The following is a 12833-nucleotide window of genomic DNA, read 5'->3' on the forward strand; positions in this document are numbered from 1 at the left end:
GGGTCATCCATATACCAACCACGTACAAACAGGAGAATATTCCAGGGGTAACAAGTTATACCTTGTTGTAAAGGGAGCTGTATAATACAACACCAGCTGGTGTTATCTTTTTAAGGGGAGAAATGATTGGCCCACACACAAAACCCAATTTTCTGTACTTTTTGGATGATAATTATTTGGTTTTTGTAAGGAGTTAAATCACTGTATGGACCATATTGTTTTTAATGATCTAATTTTCTGTTATAGAGACAAAACTAAAGCAGAAATTATTCTTAACCGGATAACTTTGGTAGATTCAAGACTTGGACCTAATGGATAATAAAAGAGATGACTGAGTTTGTGATACATGAAAGGTGAAGAACAAGAAGAAGATGAAGTAATGAATTAATCAGAGGAGACAGAGATGAATAATAGCAAAGAGGAACAGGAAAGTGTTTATGTCAACTAAGGGAAAAACTTTGATGACAGAGCTTGTACCGTATATTTAACCAGTGACTGTAAATTACAACAGCTACTGCAGATTACAGTGTAGTGTTTAAAAATTTCAGCTGATGACTGTTTCATGACATTAGTTTACTTCCTGTATTATTCACAAAATGCTGACCAATAAAGATTTCCCATAAAGAAGTGTAACAAAAAGACCATGGTTAACGTCTGGAAGCACTGACACCATAACATTAGCAAAGTGAGTGCCAGATGTTGAACCTACTGAAGATTAAATGATGCATATGTCCTTTTATCCAAGTATTTGCTCCACAAAGCAAAAATAAACCTGAGGCTTAACAGAACGATGGATTCTGCTGTATTAGTATTGTGTTATTAGTGAAGTATTAAGAGGAAGTTATTTACAAGTCACAGGTGTATATTTTTTCAAGACTTGTAGTTCTTTGAGAACCGCTGTCTCTGTTTATATGAAGTCTACTAGATATTGTCATTATACCGGCTGAAGGACCACATCTTTAGCTTGTGCTTCTTAAAGTGGCCAGCTGTATATTTCAAGATATTTTTACAATTATTTTTCAAAGTTTCAACACCCATCATCTCTTTTGTAAATGTCTAATTAATGAGGTGTCACTGGGATGCCAGTCTTTCCAGAAGGTTCTCCTATCCCTGCTGAGGTCTTCTAAAGCTATTTGACTGCTAGGTTTTTGGTTACATCCCTGATAAAGACCCTCTTAGCTTGAATAATAAGACCTGACAATTCCAAACTCTTTAACAAGCGGAATGAAGATGTTGGGGACAGACAAAGCTCTAGTAATACATTTTTAACTCTGACCATCCCTATATGTCCTATTGTTCTGGTTATGACTGCTGTGACTGAAGATGCTAATTTATGCTAATTGTAGTTTGCAGGTGCCAGGCATTGATTAGTGGATCCTCCAGCAGCTCACCAGGGATTGCTTTGTGAAGCTCTCCTATAAAGTCTTTGGCAAAAGGAAGATGAGCCACTCATCTCACTCTTCTCCAAAGCAGCCCATCTGTGCAACACATGAACCATTAGTAACATCTTGTCAGTGTGGAGTTTGTAGGGATGCACTGATGTTTTCTTTGCATTCCCTTTTATCTTGTTCTGTTAGTTTAGGCAGGTAAGTCCCTGTGTTTTCTTTTCATTTCTTTGGTATATGTTACCTTCGTTTTGTTATTTTGGCCTTATCCCACCCTGATATTCTCTTTAACTCTATTCACACATTTTGCGATCCCTTATTTTTCCTTGTAAATGATCCTGCTTACTGTTTAATCTTAATGTCTCTGCTTGAGACTTGAAGAAGATGGGACATTTTTTACATTTGTGTCATGGCCACCCCGAGATAGGGTAACATGAATTGAGGGCTCCTCCTGTGTTTGTTCTTGCTTAGTTTCAGGCTATGATCTATGATGTTCATAGATGGACACATCAGGGTAAGAAGATACGCATATGAAGTAAGGCAGCCATCATGCCTAGTGCCTACAGTACATGTCTGTGGGGGCAGTGCTATGATCTGAAGTCGCTGCAGTTAGTCAGGTCTGGGTTCAGCAACATTATGCATCAAAATAATGAGGTCAGCTGATACCTGAATATACTGAATGACCAGGATTTTTCTTCCCTGATGGCACGAGCATATTTCAAGAGGACAATCCCAGGATTCATTGGGCTCAAATTATAAAAAAGAAAAAGGTGGTTCACGGAGCATGAGACTTAATTTTCAGACAGATTGGCCACCACAGAGTTCAGACCTGAACACCATTGATAATCTTTGGGATGTGCTGGAGAAGGCTTTGTGCAGTGGTCGGACTCTCCATCATCATTACAAGACCTTGGAGGAAAGTGAATGCAACACTGGATGGAAATAAATCTTGTGACATCACAGAGGCTTATCAAAACAATACCACAGTGAATGCTGCTGGTTTATTTATGTATTTATTTATTTATTTTTTGGAGGCAACTTTTGTTTTGGCCAGGCAGCGTATTATGGCACTCCTCCTGTGGATTACTCTTCTCAAGTGCTGCACCTCAAACTGCAATAAAGCCTGGTTGATCAGGTCAAAGGTTGCTTTGTTTTTTAATCAAGTATGAAGCTCATGCCAACTTCTCATATTGGTAATTATGTGTTTTTGTGCCATGTTCCTTCAAACGATTGGCTGGTTCTTCCAGTTACCGCTTTTTGTAAGTCCATTGTTCTATCAAAACGTTGACAGGCAGAACAGAAGTTTGGTTCTATAAAAAACTAAGAACCATTTTCTAACGACCATTTCATAGTTCTCTTCTTTGAATCTTCATGGGGTTTTCTCATTGTTCTGCTGGAAAACTATGTTTTTAACTGGAACTAGTCCTCTTATTATTAGTGAACAAAATTCACTCTGGCATAGGACATTTGGCCATTGTGTAGGGTCAGCTGATATAATCAAACCTTGTAGTTGTCATGATATTGCTGCAGAAGAGCGATGTCATTTTCACGATGAGATATTACTGCTTCAATGGATGTTGCCTGAGTTGAAATAACAAAAAGGAAACTTGGCACATATTATCATAAAGAATCTTTGGAGGGCATAATGTATGTTACTAGTTTAAGACTTACAGATAACAATACAATCCCTCAGTAAGGTTGATTTTGTTCTTTGGTCCTGGTTGAGGGTGGCAGAAGATGCAATGTCTATTATGTCTCTATAGCTGCATGCTGACCGTCTATTAAAGGTGAATGCACTGGAGGTAGATAATGACTGAACTGTCATGGCAAACAAAGAAACATGATATATCATGTAAGGAATCTTTAGGATAAAACACAGAACCATTCATTAAATGTGGGTTTCTTGCACCATCTTCTGATGCTGGTGCTAGAAACTAACACATTGTCCTGTATTGTATAATATTACAATAACATGTTAATTTGTTTTGAAAGGCTTTGTTGTTATAGCACTAAATTTAGCCAAGTTAGCCATTTTTTGTTTTCAGTCTTCTAGCTGAGTAAATAAGTTGATTTCAGGATGTGTCCTTCCAATGAAACACAGGTACTTAACAGGAGTAAAACAAACTAAGCCAAAATAGCTTTTGTATTATCTGTGCTGCTTACCACTGTCTTAATGGGTTTCATTTGTTCCGTTTTATTATTTTTTTATTATTTTATTTGTTAATTTTTCTTACCACCAGATGAATAAATTCCCTTTATTTTGATAAATCATTTTTTTATATATATATATAAGAGTCACCAGATTCACAGTTGGCCCTCAGGGACACCCTTCTGGTCCAAAACATTTGCTGTGCCCCTGCAACAGAGTACAGAAGGGGATAAACTCTACAAAATCAAACAGGAAGCAAAACACACAGAAATCTCAAACTGAAATGAAAGAAAGCTTAAAATCAAAACCAGAGAACAGACTGAGGAAACAATACTAATGCACTTGAAACAGAAATGCAACAAGAAGTAAATTCAACTTTATTTGGTATCCAAGTACTGTACTTTTTTGCCTGATAATATTTAAATATACGTGTGTGTGTACATGTGCATGTGTTTGTGTGTGTGTGTGTGTGTGCATGTGTTTGTGTGTGCATGTGTTACTGGAAGCGCTTACATCTCTTGTCAGAATCACTGAGTCATTTCCCCTTACCAAACACAGAGAAACTGTTACTGCTTTGCTTGCAGTCCAGTGTATGATCCAGACATTTTTTCATGCATTTAAACAGAACAGAAACCAGTAGAGTAAATGAAATACTGCTTAAGCTATCTCATCTATCGAAAACTGAGAGTTTGAAGTTGCAGTACCTTCCATGACTTCTATGATTTGCTCAAACAGATTTGGGGAAGCTATCTAAAATTACTGTGCAGTTTTTCAAGAAATGATGCGGTGCATTTTATTAGAAAACGTTAAATGATTTACGAGTAAAATATTTTGATAAAGATGACCAAACAAGATGATCAAGTAAAAATATAAAATCCTTTTTATTGCACAAATTTGACATATTGTCCATTAAATACAATGTACTTTGGAAGCATTTCTGGGCTTTAAAAAAATCAACCAGACATCCAAAAACAAGAAAAACAAATATACATTCTAACATTTAATACAGGCCTCGTGCTTGTTCACAAGTATTTGTATTATCAGTGCTGTGCAGCTTATATTCGAAGCGTCCTCGCCCCCCTCTGCTGCCAGTGCCTGCATAAGCACCCTGCAATCTCTTCTTTCACTCTGAAACATCTTCCAAGATTTATCAAAAAATTGATTTCCTTCTCTGCAACCATCCAGCAACAACAAAGACTTACTGGGCTGCGACAACTCAGCTCTCAGTACTGAGAACTTTTCACTCAGAGCAAGCTGAGCTACAGTTGAGAATAAGACAGATGATGCTGAGATCAAGGAAGTTAGAGGATGCATGTGTGGGCCCTTCAGTCCAAGATGAGACCAGAATGTGGACTATATAGTTGCCTTCCTGCTCCCTGGGGGTCCTTCAATCATAAGAACCTCAGCAGCTCTTGGAAGTAATGTGGGAGTAAATCTAGGGGAATCATGGGTTTGGCTTTCCTGGAAAAAAAAGGAGAAGCAACACTGTGAGTAAACAAATATAAATATAAAATCCTCATCTCTGAATGTCAGCTTGATTTGACAGAGTTTGAATTTGTAAGGCTTTTACAGCGTCAACGTGGTCTCTATGTTCTACAGCCATTTTAAATTCTACAGTCATTTAGCAGTTAGACAGTATTTTAGCTGAATTTACTGGAAGTGAGGATTTAAGAAGTAAGGGGGGGTTTGATATTATTGCAATCTGTTTGGAAATATGTCTTTATGAGTCGCTTATTTTGCAATCTATGAGGCAGCTCCTCCACACTGAAACTTTCAGTGTTGCGGTGTCTCTGCGCTGGAGGAAATTCTGAATCATGTGGTTTTAAACGCAATACGAGATTTTCTTCAGTTTACTTTTTCTTTTTCTTCTAATTTGTTGAAAAAGAATTAAATTATGTAGAAAGAAATCCTAGATAAATTAGATTGAAAAGATATTAGCATACAATTTAATGTATGATTGTATAATTATTGTGTTTAACTGTTGAAGATAACAGGGCCTCCAAGGATTCAAAGAAATGTCTACACAAAGGGGAAAATGTTGAAAACTAATGCTGATTATACGCGATCTTAGGTTGGAAGGTTTGGTTCTTTATGATTTAAAAGGGAACTGTATGAGCTGAAATGGTAAACCACAGTAAATAATCTCATTTTCTAAATGTAGAGTTCAGAAGTAACTTAGTGACAAACACACTGCTGTCCTAATGTGGCCGGCTACAAATATATAACAGCCAAATCACTATTATTCTGTTTTTTTTGTTTAAAATAATACTCCCAACTCCCAACATTTGATATTTTAGTACAAAATTAAATTAAATCAAGGCTTCAAGTGATTTTCAGAGCTTTTCTTCCTGTTTTTATTTACATTTTAAAAAGCATCCAAACATTTGGAGATGGGAGAGTGGTAACTGGCCTTCAGGTATCTTGGGGTGTCTTACTGTTGGTGTGAAACAATTAAAGGCATTACTGCATTCATTTATGTAATTTACCCTGTCTTGTTTTATTTTCCAAAATTAACAAAGCAACAAACTAAGCGCCTGCTGGTTTTTACTCAGAGCAATAAAATTCTAGATGATCATCTATCACCGGAAAAACAATACTGTACCAAAATATAAAAACTGCTTACCTTCAATAAAAACGCTTCCCTCGCCCTCATTTTGATCTATTTTTAGACCTGATGGAAAACAAGCAGGATTGTGAGAAATCAACCACAAGGGGTAATTATATTAACAGAATTAGTCTGATTTACAGTCAACAAATAATCAGCATTCCAATCATGACTAGTGGGAATGCTTCAGCGTTAATCCGAGTCAGCAAAAACCCCACAGAAAAGCTTTGATACTCAGAGCTCAGAGAAAGGAGATGTTCAGACTCACAGACATCTGCTGACGTACAGATCTGTCCCGTTCATCATCCAGATATTTTGTGCTGGTCCCTGTCACAGAACACCACTTTGATTCAGTGCCATCGGTATAAGCATGGATACAAGCGTGAAAATCTTTATGTATGGCTGGACTGGTAGCATACAGATAGCTTCTAACTGAATGTCAATTATGGAGGTAAAATATATTAAAATGCAAGTTAAGAATCTTTTCCCTAAATGCATGTTTATATTGCTTTCTCTATAGCATATGGGGTGATATGGTGTTATAATCTATTTTGATTAATAACGTCCTGACATCTACGTTATCAAAAAAGTTTAATATGCATATGAGATGCTCTTATAAGTACATTAGCAAAGTTCACACTTTCGCAAAACAGTTTCCTGAGCCGTAACTGAAGTCAAATTTCTCGTCATTATGACACATTTATATACTGAAGAATGTGTGATAACTCTATTATTTAAATTCTAAAAGCATTTGTTTGGATAGTAGTATTGAACACGTGCTAAAAAAAAACACCCACGCATTGCCAAATAGCCTCAAATTCCCCTGGTACACAAACCAAAACCAGACTGGGTGTTTCCACTCAGGCGGGTGCTTGTGACACTTCTTAGTTTAAAAATGCAAAGTCATTGTCATATGAATACATGCTGAGCAAGTCATGTGTTTGTAAAATCCCAACAAAATTCAAACTTTAAAATGACAAATCAAACATGTAAATGCATTAAAATTTCATTAATACTTCCTCTTTACAGTAGAAACGTGACAAAGCATGTGTCACACACACATGCAGCTGTATTGTTTTAACCTCTAGCTATGTCAATGAGACTTTTTATCTCACATGTTACAAACTCTGTAGCCAGTTTCACAGAAAAAAAGGCTGATATGACTTGGAAACAGGAAGCACATTTTGGAATGCTGACTAATGGATTCAGCATAACAATAAGTTTTTTTTAGGTGCAACTAAAAAAACAGGTTTCAGTCATATTTTTAAAAAACTGGATGTATATTATATATTTTGGATTATAAAAACTAAATCAAATACTCATAAAGAAATAATAAAAGGAACTTTTGCTAAAGGAAAACTTTGCCTTGAAGTGATCCTTTCCATTGTGCTAACATGCCTAGCCATGACTAGCTTTGGAAACAAAGCAGTCATTTTTCTTTATTCATATTACTTCAATTGGTCAATTTTAAATTTTACATGTGGAATTGTGATGTGTTTCACATCCCAATACAAAACAAACTTTTCTTTTTGAAGTAGATGTCACTGGACATGATTATTCTGGTCTATTTTATCCCCAATCTACACTTAAAGTTCATGTACTACTTGTCTAGAACGTAGTGGTAGCTGAACAAAGTGACTGGTTACCTTTTCGTCGTCTGTACATGAAGACACCAACAGTAATGACAATTAGTGTTACTGCTATGCTCAAAACAACAATGAGAGCTTCACTTCTTCCATAAGAAACTGGTATTTCATCTGCAGAAATAGAAAAAAAACACAGATGGGTCGCTGTTTACACTTGAAGTCCAGCTAATACCACAACAAGTATTTTAACCTCTTTGGAAACAACCAAACATGCCAAACTGCTGCAGACTTCCTCTTATTGGTCAAGGGCTAAACTAACTACAGCTGTCTAATAAAAATCTTTCATGCTTGTGTAATAGTTTTTCAGCTGTGCAAGCAGGTTAGTCTCCCTCACTTCTTTTTTTGTGGGGTATTACCATACATTTGTTCAGCATTAAAACAACTTCATGCTCATTTTAGGTGCAGAGCTGTAACTGAAAGAAACAGGATAATTGTTCTCTTATATTTACCATATCTAGTCAAAATATAAAGAAAGTTAACTTTCTCTTACACATATATAAGTGAAACCATAAACAGCCTACATAAAGAGAAAGGGAAGGTGAGTAACATATCCTGTCATAACATCATCCTACACACTGCTGAACTGTTCAAAGCTCAAATACAAACACCTACAACTTGGACTGCTAATCTTTGTAGCTATTTTCCTGTGATGTAGTCTGAGAGTAAAGTAATGGCGTAAATCAAACAGAAAATATGAGAATAACAGAAAGCAGAGGAAGATAGTGAACTACCATTGAGGCGATGAGTCATTTCCTGTCCTAGCATTTAAAACTAGTTGCTTTTTTATAACACACTATGATTTTAAACTCAGAGAATTATGTTTTAGTTTTCTTTTATTCATACTGTAAGAAAGAGAAACTCACATTGGGTGGTAGAAAATGGATATAAAGAACTTTAGAACAGAGATGCAAAAGCAGCTAGACACAATTGTTAATGGGAATAGTGTATAATGCATCACTTGCATCTGATGATGGGGAAAAACATTTGTCTGCTGAGCACAATCTAAGATAAATGCAATTAAATCTGCATCCCTCGTCTCTTCAGTTACATATTTTGAGGATAACCTTTAAAGGAAAACTCAGTGGACATAAAAACTTACCTGGAATATGAAATGTTGCAGAGTAGCCATCATTTGTAAAAGTACATGTGTAATTATTTTTCTCCGATGGGTTGACTTGTATCTGGCTTGTGATTTTATAAAGTTGATCTGGTGTTAATTTAGTGGTGGTGTTGGAACTGTGTCTCTGCAGGAGTTTATCCTGCCATGTGACATTAGACTCAGGATATCCTTGAGACTGGCAGGTTAACAGCACCACGTCCTCCTCTGCAGTCTTCTCTATGTATTTAGTCACTGATTTGTAAGGTGCTAAAAGAGAATCAAGAGTTTAGATTAGGAAAAATATATTAACAAGATATCTTGTCAAGATATCTGACAAATGGGGGTTCTTCAGAAATTATCTTAATAACTCTGTATCTTCTTTTCTTTTCTATATTGAGTAATACTGGTCTTAGTTTCATTTTTCAGAATGAGTACTGCTTTAACTGCTCAGAAATGACCATGTGTGGTGGTCATTGAGCAAGACAGTTCCCAGAACAAAACCCCTCAAGTACTTAACTAAAAACCTAAAAATGGACACTATTACAAAGTTAAAAAGTTTTTACCTTTAACTGACAAACTTATGGTTTTATAGTCCGTCCCCTCTGCTGCTTGAACCAAACACTGGTAGTTCCCAGAATCATTGATCCTAAGATTGGACACCTGTAAAGAAACAAATATATATATATATATCCTTAAATATTCCAATAATAAACTAGTTTAAACAAACCAATAGCCTAACTCTATAGCACCATTCTCTCCTCAAGTTTTTATTCTAATTTATCAGACTACAAATACAGAAAAAAGGTTTTAATAACAACTTCTCAATGACTCCCCCACCAGTTAAGCCTGTCAGTCAAAGTAGCATGCATGCATTTATAAAATGATAAATCATATCTCTTCACAGAGATAAGATCTCCATACAAGCTTTGGTTCTACTTCAAGCAGACACAGTAGACGCTGCTTTCATAATAAGAAAAAAAAAAGAAAATATCAAGTAAAGTTCCAGTAATATCCTCCGCCCTAAACCCCACAGGTGGAAATTTGGCCCACATAAAAAGGGCTGATCTGTTTAAACAGGTTTACCCCATATTGCAGGGGAAATTCTTAGGAAAAGGAAAAGACTCATCAACCTTGCAAATGTTATACACAGTAAGACAAAGCATGTCACAACACTGCCTGTAATGACCTGTAACTTTGCCCAGCCTTCTTTCAGCTCATCAGTGAGAAGCTTCACTCGGCCCTGATACTTCTGAGATGCAGAGTGCTCCTGATTGTTGTCTATCCGGATCACCTCTTGATACACGTGGTTGTTGGTCCACTGCCAGATCACCTTCAGGTCAGAATGAGGATTTGAAGGTTTTGGAAAGAACTTGCAGCCCATCACAACCTTTCCTCCAAATTCTGACTGGTACATGGTTTGTTCTGCCTCAACAATGAACAAGACTACAGGGAAATAATGCAAAGTAATGCCATGAGCAATGTAAACAGAAACAGACAACAAAAAACATGCTCACTATAAAAAAGACAAAAAAGCCATTAATGGCATAAAATCAGCTTTTAGATGATTTTACTTTGCAGCTGTAAGTTGGTCCATGTGTCAAACTGAACTAAAAATGTTTCAAGCAACAGTATTTTATACTGTTTTTACATTAACTTAATTAAATGTATATATACACCACTCACCTGAGAGAGATGGCTGAAATAGGATTTGCAAAACTACAAGAAGAGTCCAGTCCATTGAAGCCTAAGGAAGAAACAAAAGTGGGTGTTGAAGCCATAACTGGAAATATGAGTCATTTTCCTGATTTAACCCAGATGTAATGTTGGATGTAGCTTTTTCTGCACTGAGATAATGAAGAAGCATAGTTTATAACTACTTTTTATCCAAGACACCTGGGGAAAAGGAGCCACTAAACAGAAAACTAGTTTCAAAATTCATACAGGTCATGTATATAAGTGATAAGGAGCTAATAAGTAATTTTGTGTCAAGATTTTAAGTCAAAACTTTAGCTCTCCATAAATGTTTTAATGTGGGTGATCTGTCAGTGGCATAAATGTAGTGGTATCCTAGTGGTATCATCTGAACTTAAAAATGGTTTATTGTAATACTGGTTTTGTTTACTGTACATAGTTCAATAACATAACTAGTCTTCACCCAGAGCAAATTTAAAGTTAAATCTGAATGCAGTTATAATAAGATAAATAAATAATCATATACCTCTAGTAAAACTAATTCAAATCAAGTAAATTCCAGTCATATTTAATAATAATTCCCATTAAAAAACATAGATGTATTGTCCTACCTGCAAGTTATAAAACAGTCTTTTTCGTTTTCATGTGCTGTTTCCTTCTTCTTTTATCTCCGTGTGACTAGAATGCTTTTGGTGTCCCTTTTTAAAGGGGGAGGAGGATCTTTGCTGAAGGCCAGCCCTCCAAAACTAACAAATATAGGCTATTGCACAAAACCACAAACAAGGTTTTCACTTTAACGCTGTGGTGCAGATCATCCCCAGGAATGTCGACTGAAAATAAGTCTGAATGTTGCATAAGAGACGAAGAGGAAATACTAAGAACTATGCACGTGTTTCACAGTTACTCGCTTTTTTAAATATTAAATATGAACTTACTGTAAGTGAGCTGACTGCTGTAAACTGGCAAAAACCTTGAAATCTGCCCACGAGCGCTCCAGTTATTCCACCGTTCGTACGCATTTATTAGCGGATGGGTACAATTTTAACTAAAACAAAGAACTTCACAACAGCAGAGGAGTGAAGAAATGAAGCCCAGCAGGATCGTTATATCATCTTATATAGCTGAAGTCAACTGCAATAGTTAGTTATTTCCCTCTCTCTCTCTTTCTGTCTCAGGTTGGTCGATTTACTCTCGTGCGGCTTTTTGAAAATTACGTCACGTCGTGGGCACAGTTTTAAGTATTTCCGCCATGTTTACCGCAACGAGAAACCAGCACCAGAAGTTAATGATGAACGATAATTTCCCAGCGTAACGGATACCTGGAAATAGAAAAAATACAGATTATATCATAGTTGAAATAATGCATTAAGTGAGCATCAATGTCAAAAGTGCAAATGGCTTAGACAGCATTTTCCCCGCTACTAGTCAGGTCATCATTTTTCTTTGAAACCGTAACAGAGAAACTGAACAAAGGTACAATTATTACAAAACTGGCGAATTGTGGGATTAAACATCATTCCAAAACGGAGCAATACACTGAAATTTCAAGGATAATCCGATTGTAAATCAGAGTATAAGGAACGGAAAGTTGTTTTTTTAATCTAATCTAATATATATATATATATATATATATATATACACACTACCGTTCAAAAGTTTGGGGTCACTTTGCCATGGGATTCAACAGGGAAGTGACCCCAAACTTTTGAACGGTAGTACATATATATATATATATATATATATATATATATATATATATATATATATATATATATATATATATATAGTTACCTCGAGAGCAAATTTGAAAACATGATAACATTTTAAATTAGGCCAAACAGCATATGTTTCAGGTAGAAGTGTGCTTTTTGAATAATTTCAAAACTAGAATAAATAGTTGATTAATAAAATAATAATAATAAAAAACCCTCATCACAAATCCCACTTAGTTGATGTTTTAAATGTTCATATTTTTTCAGACAAAAGCTACTTTTACCACTAGGGCCATAATGATAGTTTAAAGGTTGCTTTGGTGATGATGTTACATTATAATCTTACTTGGATAGGAACACAGCAGCTTTTAGGTTTGGTGAACTCTGACTGATTTCAACTAAACTCATATTATAACTTGTGTCTCGCCATCGCTGTCCTAAAGTGGTGACTTTACCGTAATTTTTGAGAAGTCTGTGTAATATGTTTCCAAAAAAAAAAAACAATATCTACAGACAGATACCAGGTACAAATTCACAAGGTGACA

At 35.8% G+C, this 12833-nt stretch overlaps 1 protein-coding gene across 2 annotated transcripts; it reads right to left on the reverse strand.

Annotated features, from left to right (window-relative positions):
* Window positions 1–4627: 4627 nt before the first annotated feature.
* LOC121629547 (programmed cell death 1 ligand 1-like) lies at window positions 4628–11965 on the reverse strand. Of its 2 annotated transcripts, none has more exons than XM_041969178.1 (9): window positions 11512–11965; window positions 10568–10628; window positions 10071–10327; window positions 9448–9544; window positions 8885–9151; window positions 7786–7896; window positions 6408–6466; window positions 6158–6205; window positions 4628–4995 (listed from the first exon to the last, which is right to left on the reverse strand). In XM_041969178.1, the coding sequence occupies exons 1-8, from the start codon at window positions 11593–11595 to the stop codon at window positions 6200–6202; spliced, it is 942 nt and encodes a 313-aa protein (XP_041825112.1). In that variant the 5' UTR covers window positions 11596–11965; the 3' UTR covers window positions 4628–4995; window positions 6158–6199. The 2 variants fall into 2 exon arrangements, with proteins under 2 accessions (XP_041825112.1, XP_041825113.1); XM_041969179.1 differs by lacking the exon at window positions 11512–11965 and adding an exon at window positions 11188–11395.
* Between the last annotated feature and the right edge of the window lie 868 nt (window positions 11966–12833).

The sequence above is a fragment of the Melanotaenia boesemani genome, chromosome 19 (genome assembly GCF_017639745.1).
Source record: "Melanotaenia boesemani isolate fMelBoe1 chromosome 19, fMelBoe1.pri, whole genome shotgun sequence".
NCBI classification, from domain to species: domain Eukaryota; kingdom Metazoa; phylum Chordata; class Actinopteri; order Atheriniformes; family Melanotaeniidae; genus Melanotaenia; species Melanotaenia boesemani.

Bases quoted from the DNA above. Each gene is read 5' to 3' on its own strand.
- LOC121629547 (XM_041969178.1), bottom strand. From the start codon at position 11,595: ATGCGTACGAACGGTGGAATAACTGGAGCGCTCGTGGGCAGATTTCAA. The intron at 10,328-10,567 runs GTGAGTGGTGTA...ATTTCCCTGTAG, and splicing joins ATTTCAGCCATCTCTCTCAG to TCTTGTTCATTGTTGAGGCA. The intron at 6,467-7,785 runs GTAACCAGTCAC...GTTCTGTGACAG, and splicing joins CATGTACAGACGACGAAAAG to GGACCAGCACAAAATATCTG.